General features: G+C 65.4%; 1 protein-coding gene across 9 annotated transcripts in view; it reads left to right on the top strand.

Moving 5' to 3' along the window:
• Positions 1-25,596, top strand: part of PRDM16 (PR/SET domain 16) — a 293,758-nt gene that overhangs the window by 121,652 nt on the left and 146,510 nt on the right. For 7 of the 9 annotated variants that reach the window (XM_039842409.1, XM_039842408.1, XM_039842407.1 and 4 more), the window contains exon 3: positions 22,420-22,470. The exons of the other annotated variants lie outside the window; for them this stretch is intronic. In XM_039842409.1, coding sequence (XP_039698343.1) covers positions 22,420-22,470 — 51 coding nt within the window. The remainder of the gene's footprint in view (positions 1-22,419; positions 22,471-25,596) is intronic. 9 annotated transcript variants of the gene reach the window in all.

Genomic DNA, 25,596 nt, shown 5'->3' with positions numbered 1-25,596 from the left:
CATGGGTCGGCACCTGGCGTGTATGCACGCGTCCGCTCCGTTACTCGCGCCCACGTGGGTGCGGGCGTGCACGCGCGCGCTTGTGCACAGGTGGGCGTGCACGGGTCTTTTACGAGCAGATGTCCAAGTCGCTGCCCTCGGGCTAAAGGTCCTGGCCCACCTTCCCCGGGAAGGGGCGCGCGGGGCCCTCCACGTGGCTCCCTGTCTTTGTTCTGACCGGCGCGCTAGGCTCCGCTTCCGCCCCCGCCCCCGCAGGGGCCTCTGCCGCCTCTGCCCCCTCCGCCCGGGCATGGGGCCGTCTCCCGCCTTGGAGCCGAGGGGCGAGGGGCGGCTGAAACCGGAAGTCCCTGGAGGCCAGAGGGCGTCTTCTTCTGGGCGTTTGCGGGGCCGGGTGGGGCGGGGGCCGGTGCTGGGCACCGGGATTCAGACATCAGACAGCTCGGCTGGCTTTTTGGTGGACGTGCTGTGCTTAGGAAAGGTGTGGGCTGCCCTTGGCCGTTAACCCCTGACTCTCTGCTTCCCTGCACCCCGCGGAGGGCTTGCTCACCGCGTCTCCCCAGGCCCAGCCCTGCCGGTTTTCTGAGGGTGCACAGTGGCCCAGGGACCCGGCTGGCCCGGAGGAGGGACGCTGGGCCGGGGGAGGGGGCAACTACGGGAGGGGGTGTGTGACGCATGGCCTCTGCGAGGCCCCTTAGAATTTGTGGCGGGGGGCACCCCAGGGTGCACATCGCCTCAGGATGCATTTTCACGGCAGCCTCCTGCCGCACAGAAACCGAAAACCGCATGCCGACAAACGGCTCCCTCGGCAAACATTTTTATTTCCAATTAGCAAAAGAAAAATTGCTAATTTGCTGCAGTTGGAGCGGGCTGACGTCTCAATCTGCAGAGTGTCAGCACGGTGAAAGAAACTGTCTCACACTGGGCCGCGGAGCGAGCCTGTGTAACGAGGGTCAGGGCAGCAGGCCCAGAAACCAGATTGACTGGCCACAGCGCTAAATTACTCACACAAGACGCGCATTGTGTGCGGTGCCAGCTCCTGGAGGACCTGCTTTCTCATTCTCCCCCAGGAGCCGGGCGGGGGAGGGGGTAAGCGTGGGAGGCGAGGGCAGGGGCTGGATCGTCTTCCGAGTGAGCAGGGAGAGCGGGCAGGAGCCGGGTTAATGATTGCCCGGGCCTGTCTGCGGCGTCCGAGAACAGGACGATAAGCTCTCCCACAGCCCGGAGCAGCGCTGCACCCGGCAGATCCCGTGCCAGATAATGTCCCACGGGGGTTAATGACCGAGCGGGCCAGGCCGGGGGCCAGCAGCTCTGACCTGCTCGGCACGGACCACCACCCGCCCTGCCGCGGCGGGAGGGGAGAGGGGCGTGGGCTCCCTCCGCGAATCTCCGCCACCGTGTCCCCGGCGTGAGCGAGTCTTCGGCAGGTCTCCCAGGGAGGCAGGGCGTCACCTGGCCTGGAGGACCCGGGACCCACGGAGTCGGCGTGGAGTAGAGACGTGGGGATAGGGGCTCTTCGGGCACGCGGGGGGCGGCCGCGCTGGCCACAGGCGTTTGGCGCTGAGGGAGTAGTGAGTCTGCCCTGAAACCGCAGACAGCACACGCGTCCGGGCGCTCAGAGCGCGGGGCTGCCCCCCTCCCAGACGGGGGCCCTCTGCACAGACGGTCGTTATGCGCCCACAGCAGCTGGACGGAGGCACTGTGTTCCGCGCTCAGCCCACACTGCTGCCAACCGCGGGACATCCCCCGTGTGGCCTGGATTCTGGGTCCTGCCTGGATCCCTGGCGCCCAGGCCACGCAGGGCCCAGGACCGATGGGGGCCATGACGGGTGGGACCTGCTGCCGGGCCGCCGTCCTCAGGTCCTGCTGCCCGCTTAGCCTGCCCGTGGGTCTGCACCCAGAAGGACTCGGTGGCCTCCGCTGAATGTCCTAGAAGGGCCGGGCCTCAGAGGCAGCTCCGGTGGACAGGGATGGACGGCAGCCGGGCGAACAGGAAGGCAGAGGCGAAAGAGGTCTGGAGCCCAGGGGCGGCCTCCTCAGAGGCCGATGGGCTACCCTGAGTGGGGAAGGTCCTTCCCGTGACCTCTTAGTGACCTGGCAGGAAGGGACAGCTAGCTCAGCCAGGCCCAGGCCTGGGAAAAACAGCGTTGAGCCCAGCAGAGCTGGCAGCTGTCAGCCGCTGACATGCAGCCGGAGCATCTCCACCCACCAGGACGCCGGCCACGCAGTCAGGCCGGCAGACCCTGTCTGGGCAGCGGGCATCATTCGACAGCCCAGGAGGGCCCGTCAGGCAGAAATGTGGCCCGCGCAGGGGCGAGCCCTCGGTTCTGGCTGGCCACCGCCCACGTGGGCTTCCCCAGCCACGTGCCTCTTGTGAGTGGAAGGCAACGTCGGAGAACTCTGGGGGCCCATGGCCTCTGCCTCACTCGCTCTCCAAGGAGACAGTCCCCGGACTCGGGACCCGTGACTCGGGAAGCCTGGGCTTGGGCCCTCGCGTGCTGGTGCTCGGTCTACCGCTGTGTGGCCTCAGACAAGTCGCCGAAGCTCTCTGGGCCTCTCGCCTCTCAGCATGAAGGAGACGATCAGACTGGATAATGTATGTGGGACTTTTTCTGCAGGATGTGAAGAGCTGCCTGGATGCGTTGTCTTTGTGCAAATAAGGGAAGAATGCCTGAGGCTGCATTGTGGGGAACCCTTTGTCCCAAGTGGGCCCAGTCTATAAGCACTGTATTTTCTTCAGTAAAAATAAAGAGTTAGTGCCCAGGCCATCAATCATGGAAAAGTCTGGCCTCAGATGCACAATGTGCAAAGCCCTGTTCCCAGGGAGCAGAGGCAGGACGGGCATTCTGTATCCGGCCCCTTCTCCTCCCGGCCCCTTCCCGCTCGGCCCCGAGCTGTCCGGAGCCTGAGCGCCAGGGGACACAGACACGTGCTCACACGCACACGCACGCGCACACACGGACACGGTGCACACGCACGCACCCGTGTTCCCGTGTTTGTGTGCACACATGCACGCATGCCAGCACGGAGACCATGCGTGCACACGTAAACCCCTCCCGGAGAAGTCACTCCTCTCGTTCCAAGGCCCAGGACCCGGGGGCCCCTCCGAGTGCTCTGGTATGGAGGATTTTTGGGGCAACCTGAGAGGGCAGAGCACACACCGTAAACCTCAGGAAGCTGGCTTGTCGCTCTCCTGTCCCCTGGACCCCAAGCACCCAGGGCTCCCGACAGAGGCCCTCGGACTTGGTGCCGGTGCCGTGTGAGGGCGAGGAAGGGCTGTCACAGAAGCACCTAGAGGCCCCGGCCTCGTTGTCAGGAGCCATGACCTTGAGCCATGACCTTGAGCTCAGGTCCCATCAGGCCCACTGCCCAGCTGGGAGCACCGATGGCTCAGAGCCAACAGCTTGCAGGAGGCGAGCTGCCCGCAGCCCGCACCCCTGCTCTGGAGGCCTGGCCCACGCAGACCCCAGTGCTGGGCGCCTCTTTCCCCATGTGGGGTGGGTGCTCTCAGCGTGCTGTCAACCATTTGTCCTCTCTCGGTGGCTTCAGGTGGTGGAACCTGCTGGCCCTGCCTGCGGCCAGTGCTGGCGAGCAGGCCTTGCCCCTCAGCTACCGCGCAGGGCGGGGTGAGCCTACGTGAAGGCCACTGCCCCGGCCCCCTGGGCCACCCCGTGACAGGAGGCTGGGCTGGGCCCCGGCCCCAGCATGTCGCAAAGCCCGTGGATGTTTCTGCTGGGCCCTGGCGCTGAGGCTGGCTGGGGTGGGCACGTGAAGGGGCTCCTGGCCCAGCAAGGTCTGTACCCTTCCTGCGATTCCCCGGCCGGTGGTCGCCAGACCTTGGCGTCTGGGCACTGGAGAAAGGACGTGGTACCCACTGACCACTGCGGCCTGGGGTCAAGGGAAGCCGAGGGACGTTGAGTTTGGCCCCGGAAGCCTCAGCGCCAGGGAGTCCCGGAAGTGAGGGTGTGCCGGCCGGAAGTGAGGGTGTGCCGGCCGGAAGTGAGGGTGTGCCGGCCTCCCGCCCCGACCAGATGTGCACAGGTGCGCCGCGTCTGCCAGCGCCCGGCGGGAGCCCAGATGACCCTCCCGCCTCCGCTTCTGCCCACACAAAGGCCTCTTTCTCCTGCCGGGGGACGGTGACACGAACGCAGCCTGGCTGACGTCGACCGGGGCGCAGACCATCACACGCTGACAGTGGGGCCGCTGTCGAGCCCTGCGGGCGGGGACGTCTCTCGGGTTTATGACACCTGTTATCTGCTCACCGACAGCAGGGACGCCGATGAGCCGAAGTTCACGTCTCGTCCCGGCTCCGTCCGCAGCCGCGGGCACGCACGCCCCCCGCGCACGTGCTGCCGACGCACTCCGCCCGGCGTTCACGTGATTTCCTAACCGCCACGAAAGGCAGAAAGGCATTTCGGGGCAGCGGCGTGTGTGGCGCTCGGTCTCGAGCGAAGTTGCTTGCGTCGCTCCTTTTCTTGGAGCAGGTCGCACCCGCCCGCAGCCTGCGCCCCGCCCGCGTTGCACGGAGCGACGCCATCAGTGGGAACATCTGGGCCACGCGTTACCGGCACGGGCTGGAAACAGCTTCCTCGGAAAATCGCAGCCCCGTGCAGACGCCGCACGGCACCGGCACCGGCACCGGCACCCCGCTCCTCGGCTGGGGCCGGTCGTCTCGTGCTTCCCTCGGCTCGGAGTCCTGTGAAGGGACGAGCGAGAAGGCCAGCCGGAGTCCCGCCCGCGTCGGAGGCCTCCGCCCCTTCTTCCAACATTAAGATAGAAGGTGTCACTTCTGAGACTGTTAGATATAATAGAAAATCCATCGCTCCAACCAGGTGATTTGTCCCCGCTGTCAGGGAACGCGTCAGCGCGCGCTGCCCTTCAAATAGATAATCGATTTCCCCGAAAGCATCAATAATCGGAGTGGACGTTTATTGCCCCTCGGATGGTTTCCCTTTGGGGCCGGGGGCAGCAGGGGCAGTGATGGATACCAGACCTGCCAGGGAGCACAATTAAGTCCAGCGGGGGTAAAGGATTTTATACCATGTGCAAAACAGAAAAAAGCAATCTAATTCATAATTGAACTCCACTGCATGAAATCGGCCAGAAATAAATATCACGCCCAAAGCATAGAGCCCCCGAGGTCCCCACGTTACGGGCCAGGCGGCCCCGTCCCCAGCACCCCAGGCGTCTGTCCTCCCCGAGGCCTTAGCCTGCCCCCTCCGAGTGGCCCAGCCTGCAGGTGGGGCTCTGGCGCCTCCCGCCTGCACCGCTGGGGGCTCGGTGCCGCCCTCCCCTCTCCCCGTGGACAGAAACGTTTTCCTGACCTGAATCGGCTTGGACGGGGCGGGGCGGGCAGCAGAATCGTGTGTGTGCTCACCTGGCATCTGCGTTACGCTGTCATGAGGGGCACCGTGAGGCCGGGCGGTTAGGCCGAGGGATGGGACCCCAGAGCCCCCGCACCCCTGCCCAGAGAGAGCCCTTCTCCCCGAGGGCCACGCACATGGGGGGACCTGGAACTGGTCCAGCGAGAACTCGGGACAGACCAAGATCCCAGGCCTGGGGGCTCTTGTCTCTGGATAGTTTGCTCGTCCCCATCAGCCACGGTGCCACGGGGGGCAGGGCACACCCTGCTCGGGGCAGAGCCTCGGAGCTAAAAGCCAGTGGGCCAAAGGGCGTCACCTTCCCAGCCGGGCCCTGGGGATCTGGGGTGGGCGGCCCACTGGTTCCGGTTCACGTCTGCTTGGCTTCGTGAACCTGAGTTTCGAAAGAGCCTTGAAAATGTTAGCGTTTAAGGTCGTCCACACTTGGCAAAACACGGCTTTTAGCTTGGAAGGGAAAACGGGCGTAAAGGGCAGGCAGACACAAAACAGCTCCTTAAAACAGCATTTTGATGAGTTAAGTATAAATAAACCAGAAACACACGGATTTCATTTCCTTTAAAATACCCGCGGGCTCAAACACTAGCGGGAAAAGTGCCTGGCAAACGGTGGTTTGGGATTTTGACAAACCCAAATATTTTGAAGAGGTTTCTGAAATGTTTGCACCCAGGTCTCGTCCGCCCCACCTTCCGCGAGCACCCGGCGGCCCCCTCCCCACCTGCCTGAGCCGGGCAGGTCGTCCGTGCCTGCGCGTGTGCGTGTGCGTGTGCGTGCGCGCGTGTGCACACGTGTGTGCGTGCTATGTGCGTGCACACACGCTCGTGCCAGCACGCAGAGAGAAATGAAAGATCTGAAAAGAGATGATGCTTTGAGAGCTAAAGAATTCTGACTGTGTTTGAAAAAACGAGAAAACTGCTTTTTAAGGAGTTGCCAGAAGGCCTCGTCCAAAGCGGGCGCTGGACGGGCGTCAGGGGCGTGGGCAGGAAGTCCAGCTCCACGCCCGAGTGTCCGGTCCCACAGACAGAGCTCGGGCAGAGGGCCGGGCCAGCCAGGCGTGCCGGCATGGGCGAGCTTCGCCTCTGCAGGGAGAAACCGAGCCCAGTACCGGGGGCCTTCCTTCACCTGTGCCTCAGGGGCGGTGGTGACGGCCACCTAGGGCCTTTGCCGTGGCCACTGCGGGACAAGGCTGGCCTGGGAAGTGTGGGCAGTGCCCAGCAGGTTGGCAGGTTCTAGGACCTTGGACTCTGGCGAAAGAGCAGCCCCCCCCAACCCCGCCTCCTGTCTAGCACTAGGGCGCAGCCGGCAGGGCTGCCGGGAGCCTGGGTATGAGTTTCCTGGGGCTTCCTAAGAAATAAAATGCATCCCACTCAAGCAGGAGCGGGTCAGTCTCCTCTGCAGGAGCGGGAAGTTGCTCGCAGTTTTACGAACTAATAAGGTCGGGGCTTCCAGGGCCGAGCAGAAGGGCCAGGGCCCGGGCAGGCTGTCCCGCAGACCCCGCCGCCCCCACTCCGGCCCGGGGCTCCGCACGTGCGCGTGCGTCTCATCGGGAGCAGCCGGCCCCATCCTGCCGTCTCTGCGTCTCCAAAGCCGAACGTCCCGCCCAGAGACGTAAACAGAAGAGCTGCCGGCGGGGGCCTTGGCGCGTTCCCCGCAATGTTCCTTTTGGCATCCGATCAGAAAAAAGAGCTCGCAATCAATACTCAAAGTCGGAGTCTGAGGCTCTCTGCAGAGCTGGGCTGGGAGCATTCAATAACAAGGGTCCTTACTTCTCGGCCTCTAAATTTATAATAAAAATAAATATTTTCCCTTCCTGACGTGGACGGCCGTGCCCGTGGCGAGGGGCACTCGGGTGCAGGAGGAGGCGGCTGGACGCTCGGGAACGCCGCAGACGCGGGCCCCGCCGGTCTTCGCAAGGCCGAGCACCTTGACCGGGACTCCAGGGGTCGAGAGTGCCCGGCTGACCCCGCCGCCTCCGCTCTTGACCTTACGTGTGACTGAATCAACACCCAGGGCCTTTCTTCTCTCAGCTGGGACAGAACAAAGCCTCGATCCACCAATCACACAAACACAGCGCCTGTCGCTGATGGTGTTGGGTGGCGTTCACCAGCAACACACTTCGAGGACAGGCGTCGGGCCTGAAGGAGGCTCTATGTTTGTCTAACGGTTGGCTAAAAACCGTCAGCGATGAGCAGCCGCCACTGTCACCCGTACTGACCGCCGGCTCTCTCCAGGCCGTGGGACGTCTGGTACAAATTAGTGCCTTCGCAGGAGCCAGCGTGCTGGGGGCCCGTCTGCCTTCGGCTCGTGTGCCTTCCAGCCTGCGAGGGCTTGGCAGAGCACGCAGACCACAGCCCCGGTGGCTGTGTGGGGAGTTCACCCTCCAAAGAGAAATGAAATCCTGTTATTCCTATTATTTGTGGAAGGGCCCTTGGTGACGCGATTGGGAGCGGGAACCAGGGTCCCGCATCCTTGTCCTGAGGCCAGAGGCGTGGCGGTTTCACGCGGCGACCCCGGGCAAACTCCTCGACCTTCACAGCCCTCCGTCAACTCAGCTGGAAAATTGGGTGCAAAGATGGTGGTCGTTCTCGGGCGTGAGCTGCTGAGTGTTGGTGCTCAGGACCTCCGGGGGCAGAATCGTGACAGCCGAGTGAGCAGGGACGTGACCGCCGGGCTTTGCCACTGGTTTTAACCGCAGCGCCCAAAGGGAATCAGCGCCGTGAGTGGAGAACGGGGCCCGGGCCCTGGGGCTTAGGGCCCAGCTTTGGGACCCGCCCCGTGATATGCATGGGCCACGTTTCCCAGCTGGCTCCTTCGGACGGCTGCTCCCTGGGGTCTGGCGCCCCGGGCGGGGGACCCTCTGGCTCCAGCTCCGAGCTGGAGCCCCACCCCTCCCGAGGCGCGCACCCCAGGGGTCAAGCTTCCTAGTCTAGCCCTCTGTTTCGGGGTGTGGCCTCTTTGCCGGGTTCATCGTTTTATCCACGTAACCCTGTTCCCCGTTCGGCGAAAAGGAGGCAGCAGATAACCGGCCGTGCCCGTTCGGTCTGCAGGCCCTCCGCCCCCTGGAGAGTCCGAGGGACCATCTTTCACGTCCACTCGCCAGGAGCCCAGGGAAGCAGTTTCGGGGGGGGAAGCAGACCGGTGGCCCGTGGACGTGTGCGCTCCTGGCCCGTGGCCCAAGGGTTTGCTGCTTTAACCTGCACACTGAGCCCGCGTCCCCACGGAGGGGGCGGGCCATAAGCTCGTGGTCAGGCCGTCCTCGAGACCACCGGCCGCACACAGCAGCCACCGCTGGCGGTCACAAAGAGGAAGGACGCCCCTCCCCCCCACACACACCCAAGTCACATGGGCCTCCGTGGCCGGTGGTGGAGCCACAGGCCGAGCGGGGCCGCCAGGCCTGTGAGTGGGCACCCTGTCCGAATGGACCTGCGTCCTTGCCAGGCGCCTGCCCCGCGCCCCAGCGCCGAGCTCTCTGCGCGTCAGACCACCCTCTCTGTCCCTTCGCCTCGCCCGCCCTCGGTTGGCCCAGCTGTGCGGCGCCCCTGCCGAGGGGGTCTCCCGGGGGTGCTCGTGCTCACGCTCCCCGTCTCTCTGCCTGTCCCCCCGTCTTTCCCTCTGTCTCTCCCTGGGTACAGGACCCGCCGCCCACCCCCGGGCAGTGCTCGGCAGACCCTCGTGGGGCTCACGGCCTGGCCGACGTCCGCTCTACTCCCAGTCTCTGGAAAGGGCGAATAAACTTTGCTGCCGACCAAAGTCTCTCAGCTCCAAGAACAGACGCGTCCAAGTCCAGCTGCGTCCAGGAATATTTCTGAAAACATGGTCAACATTTGCCCGGGGTCCTTTTGGCCCGTGCGTGGACTGGGCGGACCTTAGCCTGGGAGCGCTGAGCCCGCAGACCAGCTCCGGCGCTGGGGGAGGACCTGGGGGTCCTGCACGCTCCCTGCGGGTGCCCCGGGGGCCCCGTTTCTGGGAGAGCTCGCTCATGGCGGCCCCTCTCCCCGCTGCATCATGGGGTCACTCTCCTAAGTGCACCCCGCAGATGGCGACCTTGTCACGTTAAAGCAACAGGCACGCCACACGGCTGACGAGCCTCAGAGGGCCACCCCCCCCCACCCCCGGTCAGCGCCTCCATGCTGACGGCCACTCCTGCCACCGTCACGGGACCAAATGGAACGTTTCCTGTCCAGCGGCCCCCGGAGCCTGTGTCCCCACTTCCCGGGGGGTCCTGCCCTGCTTGCAGGAACACAGAGAGGAGGGGATGGGCCGTACGCGTTTCCTGACGCAGCCATGGAGAGCACGCGGCCCCGGGTGAGCGAGCTGTTCTGTCCTTGGAGCGGCGGCAAGACCCTCACGCACGTGGCCCGGCGGAAAGCGGAGGTGACACGGGATAGCGTCGCACGAGCGGGGGTCGGGGCAGTGAGCAGGCATGCGGCGTCTGCGTTGGCCAGTTCCCGTGCTCTGCGCCTCCGAGGGTTCCCTGTGTCCACTAGTAGGGCCTGCAGTCTCCCCGCAGCTGTCTGGGCCCCCCGGGCCCCCCAGCAAGTGCCACTCCTGACGTCACGGGCGGCCGTGGTGGCTAGAACGGCACTCTGTGTCCCCAAGGGTCATGAGATGCACCCCTGACCCGCCGCCTCCGAGGACGAGCCCTCAGGCGGGCTTAGGGCGAGGCCATCGCGTTCCAGGCCACCCCAGCCCGAAGCTCAGTAAGCACAGGCCCCTCGCATTCAGCGCCCGACGCCCAGGGACGTCGAAGGGCTCGGGATGGAAATTCCCAGGGGCATTTTGAGGTTCCCTCCCCGATGCCTTCAGTGCCTCTCCCTGGAAAACAACCGGGTGGGTTTGGGGGGGCTGGGGGGAGGGACGGGAGGGACAAGGAGCAGAGCCGAGTGCTTCCGGGTCGCGGCCTCGCCGTGGGGGCCGAGGACGGGCGCCCCGGCCATGGGCAGCTGCTGGGGGGACCGGGCACCCTCGGGTTGTCCGCCTGCTGTCACGCTGGCCGCAGCGGCTGCTTGCCCGCGTGTGACGCAGTGACCGCGTGGGGCCGCAGACCGAGGGCATTTGAAGTGACAGCCTTGCGGTGTTTCTGCTGCTTGGGGTTCTGCCTTCGCCACTGGGCATTGGCTGGGACTACGAGCAAAGCCGCCCGGAAGGACGAGCCCCCTCTGCCCAACCGAGCCCCCGTCCTGCAGAGCATTCGGGAGGCCTGCCGCTGCCGCCCGAGGATGCGAGACGCCCCGTGTCCGTCCTCCAGGCCCCTGTGTCTGCCGTGGGCCGCGGTCCACGCCGCTTCCCTCGGGGACTAGAGTAAGCGCGCAGGCTTCGTGCGCTGCAGGCGGTGTCTGTCCCGCATTCCTCTGTGCCTGTTTTTACAACCCTTAAAAACGGTAAAAGTCACCTTAGTGCATAGACCTTGCCAAAACAGGCCACGGACTGGAGATGGCTCACGGAGCCCGCCAGAGGCCAGGGCAGCCCGGGAGGGCCCTCTGTCCCTGTGGCCGACCGTCCAGCACCCTGGCCGTCGGCCAGCCCACAGGGGGTTCTGGCCCGAGCCCGGGCAGTGTCGGAATCAGTGGCTCCACCTGCGACAGCACCACAGCTTGTGTTCCAGCCGGAAAACTGGCTGTGCCCGTCACCGTTTGCACCGTCCTCGGCACTGGGGGTGCCGTGGGCAGCGTCGGCACCCGTGTCTGATGCCCCTGTGGCCTCAGCCGAGGCAGGGAGTCGGGGGCCGTTTGGTGAGCAGGGCGTACGGGACTGAGCTATGCGGCAGGCGCTCGGGGTGCAAGACCCGGTTCTGATCCGGGTCCTGGGCTGCCCCACGGCCTCTTCCTGCTCCACGGAGCCTCCCCAAGGGAGCAGGGTGGAGCCGACACCCCATCTTAGCCGGGAAGCCCCAGGGCCGGCAGTCTTCGCCCCGGGCCCCCGGTCTGGGAAGCCACCCCAAGGCTCCCTCTGCAGCGCGGTCCGCGTGCCGGACCCCGAGCTGGAAGCGGCTGGGAATCCCAGGCGGGGAGGGGCCGGGCGGCCGGCCGCGCCTTGCCGGTTCCTCCTGCGCCCCGAAGAGCAAATCGGCCCTGGGGGCTCCAGGCCGCGGCCGCAGCTGCGTGGACGCTGCGGGATGCCCCGGGCGGCCGCCCTCACCGCCATCGGCATGGAACCCCTCGACACAGCTGCTGTGCGACTGGCCCCAGAGGCCCCGTTTGGCGGCCCTGCCTCCCACGCCCACGCATGGTGGTCTCGGCCAGCTCGGCAGCCGTGACCAGAACCCCGGCACCGGGCGTGCTCTGTCTCCCCCCTGCAGACCGGAAGCCGCCCCAGGGACCAAGGGCGCAGCTCCTGTCGGTCACCTCTCTCTTCTCCACCGCCCCCCGTTCCTCCAGATGGAACCGGTTCTGCTGAGGCCACCTAACCGCGTCCTAGCTCTGCCTTCCCGCCTGTCGGTCAAGGGCAAGTTCCTCCACCTCTGAGCTCAGTGTCCCCAGAGGCCACCGGGGACCACTGGGTGACGGGCCTGGCATTCAGTAACTCACCGTGCTTCTGCCGAGCCAGCGCGGCCACTGCCGTCGCCGCCCCACCCCCCCCACCACCCCCCCGCCACTGCTGGGCTTTATTGCGACCCGGAATCGAAACGCTGGCGCTTCTGGCCCCACTGGTTGGCGAGTTCACGGAGCCCCAGAGTGGAGAGTCACAGGTGCTTGCCAGGTGACCGAGCGAGAGGGATAACTGAAGAGCGAGGGTGAGATCAGGCCGGAATCTGGCCGGGAAAGTCTTTCTGCCCCCCAGGCCGCGGCCCCGAGGGGCGCCCTGACGACTGGCGGCCGCTTTTCCAAGCTCCCCGATTTCTCCGTCGCCAGAAAGAGCTGCCTGCCGTTTATAACAGAGTTAAAATTAATTCTACTGTGAAATGGGGGCAATGATCTCTGACCTCTCCGCTTTTAGGTAACCAAGGTGACTCCAGGCCCAGAACTCACGGCCCGAGAGGGCCGCGGGGTGGGGTGGGGGGGTCGCATCGCAGTGTCCCCCTGGACTGTGTGCGTGTCAGAGCAGCCGTTGCAGGGAGACCCACAGCCCCTTCTGACGATTCCCTCAATAACCAACTTATCCCTCTAACCAAAAAGGGCCACGATGTAGGACAAATGGGTTCACGGAGCCAGTAATCGAGGCTGTGATTAACTCTCCCCTGGGAGACTCCGAGGTGCGAAGTGCCTTGGGGGCGGCTTGGGGTCCCCGAGCAGGGCCTCTGCGTGGGCTGTCATCTCGGGGGCTGGGCCTGTGCTCGGGGCCGTCGGTGTTTTCATAAGCACGTGGCGATCCCAGGAGGACGCGTCTCAGACGTCAGTTTGCAGGGTCACCTCCGGCGTGCGGTCAGCAGAGCTCGGTGTTGGGTGTGGGTTTAAGCCCACGAGGGGGCGCGATGGGCAGAGCCCCAAAGCCCAGGGGTGCCCCGTACGCAGCTGACACTCATGGGGACGTTCGGTGTCGTGGGGCTGGGGCAGGTCAGGCTGTGCAGGGACACCCAGGAACGACCTGGGAAGTCTGGCGGGAATGCGTTGGGCTGTCCCCTGTCCTGTCTCTGAGTGGCTGGCTGCTGGGGACGGGGACACATCCCCGTCGGCCTCTCTGTTTGCCTGGCAGAGCCTGGAGCCCGCAGCTCTTTGCGGCTTTTGCAGGAGCTCCCGTGGGCTGGTGGCATCTGCGGTGCGTCTATCCCAGTGGTCACAGGTGTGTTGGACCCTGGGGTGACCCAGGACCTGGAACCGGGGCGCGTGTGGCGGTCGCGTTGATTTTCTCTTCAGGGCCTCATCTCTAACCTCCCCCCGCCCTCTGGGGATGGGGCTCCTCTGGCTTTTCCTGGAGGCCTCCCCTCCAGCAGGGCCCCTGGGGTGGGGGCACTCCGTGCCCCACCAAACAGTCTGGGCACCAGGAATGCCGGCCCCTGCCTGCTGGGACGCTGGGGGGACAAGCACGGAGGGCTGTCCTTCCGGCGTCAGGGGCAGAGAGAAGACCTTGACCCTGGAATGGCTCTAACCCGCCCTGGGCTCGCCACGCTGTCCACCAGGCCACGAGGCCCAAGGGAGCTGGCCACAGTGCCCCAGACCTCGGCGAACGCTCTCCAGCCCCTGGCGGATGCCAGGCATCGAGGAGAGGTGACTGCGCCCCCGCCAGGAGCCCGAGCACACCTTCTGGGATGGCCGTAGCCGTGCCGGCCCCCGCGGTCATAGAGAATTGCCCTGGGCACAGGGCCCGGGCCACCCTCCGCCTGGCGACTCAGCCCACTCTGCCCGCGGTCATCCTCCAGCCTCAGGCCCCTCCAGGGCCCTGTGCATGTGGCGAGAGTGGCTGACGGGCTGGCCGCTCAGGGACATCCATGCAGGGATTCCATTATCCACGTTAACTCCTAATTTTTTATTTGGTCGATGCTGACCGGGGCCTTCAGCTATTGTCCGTATCCGGGGGCCGCCATGGTACCCCAAACCCTGCATTGGGCCTCAGGCGCATGCACCCCCGTGGGGCAGGTGGGCCGCCAGCAAGGTGAGCACGTGCCTTCCACATGCAGCGGGTGGCGTGAGGTCTCAGAGGAAAAAGGGGGTGATGGGTGGAGCCACCCAGCATTGTCACCTAGAGCCACCGAGTTTGTGTGCGGGGAGGGCAGGCGCCTCTGGTGCCTAAGCCCGAGCAGCCCCGTCCGCCGGGTCCCCTCCTGCAGCATCCGGGGCTGCTCTTGGCTTTTCTCCTCTCGAACCCAAACCCTCCAAAGGAGCAAACAGATCCAGGAAGAAACGGCCCTGTGGAACTTTCTCCAGCTTCCGGGCACGTGTGTCCAGCTCTGGGAGCTACGCTGAGGCCCCGGGCACACCCTGCTTCCTTTTCTAGGGCTGAAAGTTATGGCTTGTCATGAGTCACTGACTGGAAGTGCCATGCATCACCTGCTCTCATGATTTACGTGCGCTTCCTCTGGGACAGCGACCTTCCGGAAGCAGGAGGAGGAAGCTGTCCACCAAGGGCCAGGTGCGACACTGGACGTGCATCTCCTCGGGTCAGGGCCTGCGGGGACCGTGCTGGGCTCAGCCCTCAGCACACTGCCCAGCAGACACGTGCAGCTGCCCACCGAAGCACGGGGGGACGGCCGTCTCCTGCCGGCCCCGCCTGCTCAGCGCCCTCACCGCCTGGGCCGCCAGCATGTTCTCTCTGCGTGTCACAGCCAGTGCCCCAGGAAGGAGCTCCTACCGAGGCTGGGACAGGCGGGTGGGGTCCCCGCGGCAGAGGACCCCAGCGGCCTGCCTTACTCTAGGGGTGCCTGGGGTGGGTCAGGACTGGCCGACGTCACCTCGTGCAGAAAGGGCTGAGCAGCGTCTGCGGGGTGGGCCTCTGAGGTCTGGGCCGCCCAGCCTGTCCTTGGCCTGGTGGAGACTGAGAAGGCTCGGCTAGAATGGCTGACACCCAGAGGTTGGGGTGTCTGAGCTGGGGCAAACCTGTGCTCTGCTGTCTGAGAAGGGACGGCTTGAGTGGGGCAGTCCAGAGGGAGAGAGGACACTTGCATCCCCCCCCACACCTCAGCCCCGAGGGAAGGTGGTCAGCCTGGGTCCCGCCTGACTCCGCCTGTCCCAATGGCGTTACACACCATCAGGCAAGGTGAGGGCTAGGGCAGGCCGAGGGGCCACTGCTGAGCCCACTTGTCTCCCGGGACACAGCCCGGGGCACCTGGGGGACGGCCCTGGAGGACCTGGTCAGGCGAGGAGCTGGTGGGAGTGACAGGTGGGACCCCTGCCCAGAGGACCCCCAGCAGCCGTGCCTCTGTGAGCCCGAGGGGCTCACGTGACGGGCTCGAGGACCGCGGACCTGCTGTCTGCTTAGGGCGCGCGTGCGCTGAGGCTGGCGGGACACCGCGTGGCCGGCGAGGGCGGGGGCGGGGGCCCCAGGCTGGTGGCGTTGGCTTTATTTCTCCGGGTGTCTCGTCAGCAGGATGCCGTGTGGCGGGAGCCCTACTCTGCCGGACACCGGGTCCTGGGGTCAGAGGCCGGCGGGTCCTCACCTGTGCCACCACCCGCCCTCCATCCCGGGCCCTGCTCCCGGGCCCTGCCCACCCCGGTCTTTGCGGGGCCTGCGGCTTTACCCCCGTGTCCCTGGGGCCCGCTGCGCACGTGCCCGCAGAGCCCCCTCCTCACCTGTGGAGAGGAGGTGTGGACAGCCGTCGCAGAGGCTGGTCCCAAGCTCGGTGGCGTCGGTGTCCCAGCCCCGCTCTGTCCCACTGTGTCTCGTTTGGGTGAGCTCCAGTAGGTTCCCGCAGCCTGGGGACAGGGACGATGCCCACGTACTCCGTGGAGCGGCCAGGGGGCCTGCAGCCACTTAGGGACCAGGGTTCCAGCAAGGCCGCCCTCCCCTGGCCTGCCCTGCACCCCTCCCTCTGTCCACCCTATTCCCCCTCAGAGGCAAAGGGAGCCCCCCATCCGCAGGAGGTCGCCCCCCACAGAGCCCCAGGGCCTCATGCCGTCCTCCGGGCAGGCTCTCTGCCCGCCTGGGGGCACACCCCCGCATCACGCCCCCTCCTTCCTCTGCTCCCCACTTCCTGCTTCAGGATTTCTGCTCCCAGAAGCACCCGGTGCTCACAGATCCCTCGGCGGACAGTTCTTGGCCGGGGTCGGTGTGGCCTCCATGCTCTCCAACTTTATGTCATTGGCGGGGAGTGGGGTGCGGGGGTCGCTCCATCGCCCCAGCCCCAGCCTGGCTAAGACTGGAGTCCGTGCTGTCCTGAGAGTTTGTAACTGTCTTCACGGCACTGTCCACCCGGCAGTGTGGACCCCAGGCGCTCGATGGCAGTGTGAGATGATGGTGTGACCGTGCTGCCGGCCTGCCCTCGGGGGCCCAGGAAAGACTAGACCGTGTGACCGGACAGGACCTGTCCAGAGACTCTGGGCCCCTGGGGGGCTGCGCAGCCAGGAGACAGCCGTCCACCTGACCCTTAGTTCCTGGGGCCGGGGCCCGGGCAGCAGGCGCGGCCACACCCCAGACAGATCAGGGAAGCGGGGGGCACGTGGGGGGGCATCTGGGGAAGGCAGGCCGGCTGGGGGGCCTACACGACAGCTCCTGGCCGGGCCCCCAGCAGAGTAGCCTGGCTTTCTTGTTGGCCGACGAGAAGGGTTGGGACGGTGGGACTGTGGTCCACTCACGCAGAGCCGCGTGGGCTCCCGGCGGGGACGGTGTGCAGACCCCCGCCTCCAGGGTCCCGGGCCGGGAGGCTTGGGAACGCCTTGGCGCGGGGAGACGGGCACGGGCGGTACGGAAACAGCCGTGGGGAGACCCCGTGCGTTCCGGGGGTGGGCTCCCTGAAGGAGCCTGGTCCCCTGCGCCACACTCGACTGTGTAAATATTTTTCTTAGGAGTGAAGAGACAGCCTCCATTCACTGGACGGGTCTCACTTGAAAGAACTGAGAAGTATCTGTTTAGGCATAAAAGCTAAAAACAGTGTCCAAGGCGCCTTTCAAAAAAAAAAAATCATTTCTGCAGTTCAAACACAGCCAAGCTGAATTTTTTTTTAATGCAAAAAATAAATAAATATCACCCAGCTCCCAGCTGAGGGCTCAAGGGTTTGTGTCAACACCACGGGAGCTTTCGCTCCTGGAGCGAGGGCGGCCTCGGTGACGAATGCCCTGCTCGGTTCCCGTCCCAGCTGCCCGTGGGGCGCCCCCAGCTCGGCCCGGCCATGGGGCGCTCCCTCGCCCTGGAGGGTCCTGGCCCGTGTTCAGGTGTGAGGCCGGCTCGGAAGGGAGGCCACGTGGCTTCTCTCCCCGGACGCACCACCCAACGGCCTCCTGCCCCGCCCCGCCCCGCAGCAGAGGTCCGGAGTTGGGAGCTTGACCCTGAGCACACTTAGCAGCTCCCTGACCTCTGCCCTGTGGACCGGGCTCCCCGAGCCTCTGCTTCCTATCTGCGAGACGGGGCGATAACCGCGCTCGCCCTGGGCGCGGCGTTGTCAGAGTCGAGGCGAGCCACCTTCGAGGCGCCTGGGACGGGCCCCTGCCTCGTGGGGCGTAAAACCCTCTGCAGAGAGCAGGCCGCGTGGGGTCCAAAGCAGCCACCAAGGAGCCTTGGACTGGATCCCTCTGCCCAGACTGTGTCTTCTGGAGGTCGGCAGACAGAGGCCCAGAGACAGCATGGCAGCGGGGGGCGGGGGGGTCCCATCGAGCTCTCCGGACCCAGCCCTCCTCTCCCAACAACCCTGAGTAACCTCCGCAGGTAGCACAGAGGGGCCTCGGCACAGCCACCTCTCAGCTGCGCCCAGACCCAGACTCATAGCCAAGGGCGGGAAGAGGCGGCTTCCACGAAGGGAGACGCAGGGTTGAGAGAGGTCTGGGCTCCACGGCCAAGGGCACGAGGTCGGGAACGAGAGGCTTTGGTGACCTCTGGGGCCCCGGCTGGCCCGGGGGGTGGGGGCTTTATCGCTCTCTCTGATCTGAGGGGTGCGGGCGGGTGTCTGGTTTCCTCCCGTAGGTGTGTCTCTCTAGATACTTTAATAACAGATTACTTTGAAGGGAGAGAAACCTTCTGGGACCCATTCATGACACCGACCAGAAAGCTTAGCCCCCCTCGGGGGACACGCCAGAGCTCCGGAGCTGTGAGCATACGAGATGTCTGTGTGCGTCTGCTCCAGCCGACTCTTTGGAGAACAGAGAGTATTTATTTTAAGACTCAAAAAAGATGTTTTGACCAACCCCACTTACTTCAGTCCTGGCATTGATACCCGCGAGAGAAGCGAAATGCCGGAGGTCAAACCTCGCTTTTTTGGCTAAAATGCTTAATCAAAACACACCTAATACTTGTGCCGGGCGTGGAGCTGGGGCTGAGAGCAGCTACAGCCACTGCCAGCAGCCGGCCAGCCACGCGCGTGCCGAGGGCTCAGCTCAGCGCGGCCTTGGCGGGGGGGGGGGGGGGGGGGTTTGGGGGGGGGTGGCGGGGGCGAGGATCTGGAGGGGCTGCGTCCGGCAGGGCCCCCCGAGGTCCGCGGTGGGTGAAGAGCGGAGGTAATGATGTGCGTATCTGCCAAGGCAGGCTGGTAAATAGGGGAGGCAGAGAGAAGCTTCTGGAACAGAGGGTTCCAGAACCCGACTCGGACCCCCCCCGCTTTGCAGAACATGCCTCCTTTTTCAAGTTTTTCACACCCACGTGCTCTTGCAGGTGGGGCGTGGGGGAAGTCGGGCTTAATGCCCACCTCTGTCTGCATCATGTGATCGTGTGGAGACCTCTGCTCACCTGTGATCCTACAGCTGTGCTTTAGGCCGCCGCTCCGCCCAACCGCCCCCCGCCCCGCCCCACGGCCGACGGGGCCAAGGACCGTGCTTGGGGGGCAGTGAGGAGGGCGCAGGGGCTCCTGGTCTGCTGGTTCCGCCTGGTCCGCCTGGTCCCCCCTGGTTCCGCCTGGTCCACCTGGTCCCCTGGTCCGCTTCGGCTCGCCTGGCTCCTGGGTCTGCCTGGTCCCGCTGGTTCGCCTGGTCCCCTGTCCGCCTGGTCCCAGTCCATTCCTGGTCCCCAGTCAGCTTGGCCCCGCCTGGCCCTGGTCCGCCTGGTCCTGCTCTGCACTGATGCTCAAGGTTCTGTGTGGTTTCTCTTACGTGGTGTGTCCCGTGTAGCGTCTTGACCTGTTACGGACACTGTGGTTTGAACATCTGTCTCTGCGTCACCACCTGACCACAGGCTCCTGGAGAGATGGGAGCCATCGCTGTGCCCACGTACAGACCTCGCTGACCCTTCTGTGGTGCGGAGGGGGCCTGACGCGTGTGACCCATGGGTCTCCTGAGATGCTCCATCCCACTTGGCTATGCTCAGCCTGTGATGGACGACAGTGGTTCTGGTCACCCTTGGCCCAAGGCCTGTGGGATGCAGTTGGGCCTAGACGGTGTTAAGGGACAGCGAAGATCTGGGAGAGAAAGACTGTGTGGCACTCGCGGCGTGCCTGTGCTCTGAGCATGGTGGCCTCGGCCCTGCCCTCCTTGGAAAGTTCGTGCTGGTCTCTGACCAAGAAGTTGGGGGCGTCCCTGTGGGTGCTGCGGACACAGGTCTGGGATCCCGTAGGAGCCAGGCTGCAGGAAAGGCCACCGCGGCGTCCCCACCGCGGGTACACAACCTGGGGCATTCTTGGAGGGCGGCTGTTGTGCCTTGTCTGCGTCCAGAGCCCACGGCTGCCTCTCTCCGGCCAGGGCCTCCTGCCCCAGCACACACCCCGGCTGTCGCTGTCCTCACGTGGCTTGGCTCCGTCCAGCAGAACACTCACTGCTTGTGGGACACAGTCCCAGGACAGCCTCCCGACCCCCGGAGGAGAGACACCCGCCTCTGCCCCTCCTGGGCGGCCTCAAGCCCATCACCGGCCTGCAGGGAGCCCCCAGAGGAAAGACCAGAAGCCACATTTTCCTGGCCAAGGTCACATTCGTGCCGGGACTGCAAACTTCAGAACCTGCTTGGTGATCACAGCTGCCACCTCCGGAGGAACGAGGTCCTGGGGAGCGGGGAGAAAAGGTCAGGGCACCAAACATCCACGAGAAGAGACAGTTGCGGAAGCTCGGCGGGAACGGGAGGGGGGCCGGGGGCAGGGGGCAGCTCCCAGCCGCCACCCAGGGTGGGTGTGCCGCAGGCCGGAGGGCACCGGAGCGGGCTGCGGGGTGCGGGGCTGACGGGCCTCCCTGGATGTCCCTCCCGCAGAGCGAGGGGACCAGCCCTGCCCGCATCTGCACGTCGGGAGCGAGAGCCGGCTCGTGGCCTGGACTGTCCCAGCGGGCCCTCCTCCCGCCTGGAGGAGGCGGGGGCTCCAGCACCGGCCCGGGATGAGCCGAGCAGGTGCTGGCCCGGGGCGTTTCGTTCCTGGTGGCCTGGGCTGAGGGGCTGGAGCCAGACCAGGAGGGACCCCACCGAGAACGCTCAAGCTCCGCCCCCAGCACTCGGCCTGGGCGCTGTGGGCGGTCACACCACGGGGCGCTCTCTCCTCGTCCAGAGGCGGCTTCTCTGGGTGCCTGAAGTCAACACGTGGCCCTATGTGGGAATGTGCCCGGGCTGGCCTGGCTGCAGCTGGAGGAAGTCACACGTGCCCACGACGCGTTCGGCAGGCCCCGCGGGGCTTCGCGAGGCGCCCGCGTGTCTGTGTCTGTGTCTGTGTCTGTGCACGAGGCTTCCTCCAGCCCCTTCCCTGGGAAGCGTCCCCAGCAGCACGGGGCGGCTGGACACGGCGTCTGCCTCGGTGGTGTGTGGGGCGGGGCCTCCGTTGACCAAACTTGACGGGGTGCAGGGAGGGTGAGGCGCAAGTGCCACCAAGGCCTGAGCTGGGTTCAGTGCCACGTCCGCGCCGCAGTCACAGGGGACAGGGCTCAGGGGACCCTCAGGATAAGGGGGCTTCGGTGGGCGCCCCTCACGGGGCTGCGTCCTGGGCCCTGGGGGCTGAGCGCCTTGGCGAAGGTAGAGCTCTGGCGAGCCACCGCACCCCTCCCCCACCCCACCCATAAGGACAACAGAACTCCGCCCAGGCCAAGGGACCCTGTGACCCAAGCGAGGAGCCTCCCGCGTTCTGGGCGACACTGACAAAAGCCTCTGTCCCTGCCGGCTGGCCAAGTCTGGCTGCAGACCTGGACGGCCTGTAGCAGGACGGAGGTCCAGCCCTCTCCTGGAGGCCTGAGGTGGTCCTGCATCGCCCTCTCTGGCCTCGGACCTTGGCGAGCTCGGCCCTTTTTCCTGGAGCTGCAGGCTTGTCTGAGGTCCTTCCGGCCTCCTATCTCTGCCCGACGTGGCCTCGCCGGCCTTCTCGACTCTAACTCGGGAGTGAAAAGCGGACAGACGAGAGGGCAGAGCGACAGGCCTGCCCCCTGGCCGAACGCAGCCCCCAGCCCCTGAGGCTGGTCTCCCATGGGGCCTGTCCAGCCCAGGCCCCGCGGGGACAGGGAGCCAGGCGGCCCGGTCTCTGCCGATGCTGCCGGGGGCCTTCCCAGCGCCTCTGCCACGCTGTTCACCTTTTCAAATTCTCTTTTTTCACTTATCGTCGCTTTCCAAACCACAATTTCAGAATCTATTAAAAGAAACATAAAATCCCCAATTGGTTAGAATTCTCAACATTTAAAAATACGACCATTGTTGTTACAGCTGAGCCCGGGCAAATTCGCCAGCGTCTTGGAACTCTGCGGTCCAGGCCTCTCGCCGGCCCGCGTGGGCACCGGCAGGCAACTCCACTCCGCGCTTGGAACTCGAAAAGGCAATGGTGTCACTTTAAGGGGAGAAGAAATGAAACCCCTGGATCTGACACCGTTTCTCGTTTTATTTTTCAAATGTTAGTTTCGATCTCAGTTTCCATTCTTATGGAAATGACGTTCTAATTTCTACACGCGTCTACGCACGGCACTTTCGAACCAGAAGGGAAAACCCCGTGTCCGCCGCGAATTTGTCAGTTTGCGTCGCTTAGAAAGCGCTCGGGGACCGGCCGCTGCAATGCCGCCCCTCCCGGGGGGGCCCCGGTGGTTTTTAAGAGGGGACGCCCGCCAGGCAAAACGCTACAGCTCTCCGGGCCTGAGCCAACAAAAGCTCCGAGTCCACCCTGGGAGAAAAACCCGGAATGGCTGGCATGTCGGCTGGTCGCTGTCCCAAGCCTGTGTCCCTGCGGCCAAACGGTGCCTCCCCCTGGCACCCTCCAGGCCGCACAGCCCGCGGGCAAGGCCACCTCCGAATGCGGGCAACTCGACTTGCTTGCTGGTAGAACAAGGAGAGAGCCGGTCACACGCCTGGAGCCGGACGGCGTCTAGTCACGTGTGCGGTTCCCCACCCCACTGCTAAGGGCTGGGGTGAGCGACACGGTGCCGGGGGGCGCTTTCCAGACGGGCGACATCGGGGGAGCTCCTTGGTGGTGGGGGCAGTGGAACAAAGGGCCCCAGTCCTCCACGGGGCACTTTCAGATTATGGGGGAGCCCCAGGGTGGCGCCCTCGCAGTGTCAGAGGACTCTGCCCCACAACTGGCAGCCGGCCGTGGCCTGACGATGCCTTTTGCCAGGAACTAACGCCCCCTTTCGACATTGCTTTGCAGCAAATGCTGACCGATGCTGACGCGCCGCCGGAGGAGGGCTGCGTCCCCAAGGTAGGAGAGCCACTCGGCGCCTTCCCGCGCCCCGCGCGTGCCCTGCGCTGACGCCCGCGGCGTGGCCGGCGGCCGGCCGGGTGGTCCCCGAACGGTCGTGATGTCGGCCCCACGCGCGCATGGGACGGACACTGCGTGTCAGTGGGCCGGGATCGCCTTCGTCGTGTGGGCAGGTGGGGTCACCTCGCCGAGCCCCGCTGGCCCCTGAGACCCGGGCAGGGCCCTGCGCCTGCAGGAGTGCTCCCGACGCACCAACCTAAATAAACGCGGGCTGTGTTTATTTAACTCTCCTCACTGCATACTCACAGGAAGAGAGCGTGGGGAGGGAAAAAGCACAGTTGGCTGCAGATTCGGCAGAGCCTTTCGCTGCACTCAGCCTCCAAAGAGCGCTGGGGCACGGGGGGCGGGGGGACACGCAGCCCCTCGGGCGAGAGAGAGTGCCCGCCACCCCGCCCGCGGTGACGGGCGAGAGACGGCTGACGGGCGTCAGCTCTAAAGGATCCTGAGACGGAAGTAGGCCCGAGAAACGCACACGTCCCAGTGCAAAGCTCGCACGCACGGGCCGGGACGTCCCCACGTCCACACGCTGCAGGCCGATGGCTGGCAGAAGGGATCAGACCAGGCGTCGCCTCCCAAATCTGAGCCGATCATCAGACAGAGCCCGGTCTCCATCGATCGGGGTCATCCACGAGCACGCACATGTGCGTACACACATGCACAATCACAGACACACAAACATGCACGGTAACATGCATGCACACACGTGAACACACATGGGTGTTCGGTGGCAGTAAAGCAGGTGCTCTATCTCAGCCTCTCTGCTTCCCAGCGCCTTCCAGACAAAGCGGAGGGAGCCGGTGTCCACGTGGTGCCGCATGTCCGCGTGTGCCGGTGTCCGCGTGTGCCGGTGTCCGCGTGTGCCGACAGGGCCGGGGAGCACGCACAGGGTGGGGGTGGCGCGTCAGCCTTGGGCTCCCGGGGTCAGCGGCACAGACCAGGCGTTCAGGGCGGTCAGGCCCCGCCCTCGCTTCCGACGTGGGACGATCGGCCGAGCTTTACTAGGTTGTCCCCGTGCCTGGCTTGGTGGTTGGAGCTGAGACGTCTGGGCAGAGTTCGCCATCCGAGGTGGGACATGGGGACCCGCCGTCTTGGAGACCCATCGGTAAGGGACAGGGGACCTGCTGCCTGGGCAGAGTTGTCTGGGAGGACTGGCGACCTGCCTGTCTCACCAGGTTCAACCCCACAGACGTCGATTCTGGAGGAAACGTTGCAGTGCGAGGCATTTTCTGACCCCACGGTGACCTCCTGGGGGAACCCCTGACAGTGCGACCTTTTTCCCTCGCTCGTGTCCATGACTCAGGGTCAGCGTCTGGCCCTGCGGGATGCTTTTGTCTGGGCGGACGCTGGGACGAAGTGTCCACTCCCAGCCCCACTGCCCAGTGGCCTCGACGTGACAGCGTTCTTTGCTCTTTTCCTACGTCCGGACATGAATCCGTATTTTCTTAAAGGACAGAAAGGAGCAAAGGCCACGAGGGACCCTCCCACACAGCGAAGGACTGAGGTATTTTCATGCCCGTCGAGAAGGGACCTGTGTCACTCCAGTCTCAGCTGCTGGAGTGAGCGGGCAACGTGCGTGTCGCCTGCGGCAGCCGGGCACCCGGCAGGAGTGAGAGGCGGTATGTTTGTGGCCAGATGGGCAGTCGGTCCTCCAGCTGGGTACAAGGGTCAGGGCAGAAGGCCAGAGGTCAAGTCTAAAGTAAAGGAAGTGAGGAGGCCGGTGCTGGACGCTTTCGAACCGGAACCAAGCAGGCAGGACGAGCCCAGGGCCCAGGCTCCCTCCGTCCTCCTGGACTGGCCGGTGCCCAGTTTGCCTTTTTCTTTTGTAAGCAGTGGGGCTGCCCCGGTCCAGAGACCCTTCTTCTCGAGAGCGGCTCATGGGATGGGTGTGAGGTGCCGTCCGGCCAGGGCCCCGCTCACAAGGGCCCAGCTTAGCACGGGTGGGCGTCCTCTCGAACTCAGGCCCGTGTCAGGCCCGTCTGCGGGGTCCAGGGATCCGTCTCCCCACAGTCCGAGCATCGGGGCGTCGGGCACGAGGCCTGCGGACGCCTGGGCAGGCCTCCTGACTCCGGCCGGCTCCCGTCTGAGGGGCTCCCTGGAGGGGCTTCACCCCGCCCCCCGAGGCAGCTCTGCCCAGCACTCCGCTGCCCCCCGAGCCCTAGACTGTCCCATGCTCCCGCTGGACTTAGATGCTGTCGTGTTCAAGGCGCTTGAGTGTGACAGGATGGGTGCCCAAGGCCACACGAAGCCGTCGCCACGTCCCCAGGTGCTCTGTGAGGGACGGAGGGGACTAGGAGAGACATGAGCACCAGCAAAGGGTCCGCACATGGCCCGAAGGCGGCACGGGCGGCGCCGGTCGGCCTTCTTCCCAGAGGGATGGGCCCGCCTTGAGATTGGGTGTGGCCGACGGCCGTGGGTGCGTGGGCGCTCGTCACGTGGCATGACTGTGCGCGCCTCCGTGTGCTGTTTGAGACTGACTTGGTGACGTCCTTGGCAGCGGGATGTAGGGCCCGTTCCTCGGTTCTGTGGTGTGGGGTTTCTGTGTCTGGCCGAGCAGGCTCTCTCTTCCCCCAAGAACTCATGCGTTTGGGAGCCCCCAAAATATGGTCAGGGGTGCTGGGGCCTGTGCGGCCTCAGGGTGCTCGGCTGGCTTCCGTGCTTCCTCGAGGCCCTCCTCCGGACCGTTGGGCGAAGGGTGACAAACGCCGAGTCGGTCCGCGGCACGACACGAGAGAGGCAGAAATGGGGTATTTTGTAGTTGAATTCTAAGTATTAAGGAGCCAGGTTGCTGAAGGGGCTGAAGAATTCATCTTTTCAGGGTTTACTGGTGAGGAAACGCAGGCCCCGGGGTCCGCCCACACCCGCAGAGGAGGTGGGCTTCGAATTCTAGTCAGCCGGCAGCCTGGAGCTGGTGCGACAGCGGCCACCCCTGTAAGCGGGCCAGGCGAGGCCCCGCCCACAGAAGGGGCGGAGCCAGTGCCCGGATCAGTGGCTGGACGGCTCCCGCCTGCCCCCCTGAGTCCTCTCCCTCCTGACCTGACCCCCCCCAACCCCCCATCAGGTTGCAGC

Source organism: Pteropus medius, unplaced genomic scaffold, assembly GCF_902729225.1.
Source record: "Pteropus medius unplaced genomic scaffold, Ma_sr-lr_union100, whole genome shotgun sequence".
In the NCBI taxonomy this organism is placed as follows: domain Eukaryota; kingdom Metazoa; phylum Chordata; class Mammalia; order Chiroptera; family Pteropodidae; genus Pteropus; species Pteropus medius.
This window is presented reverse-complemented; position numbering and strand designations above follow the sequence as displayed.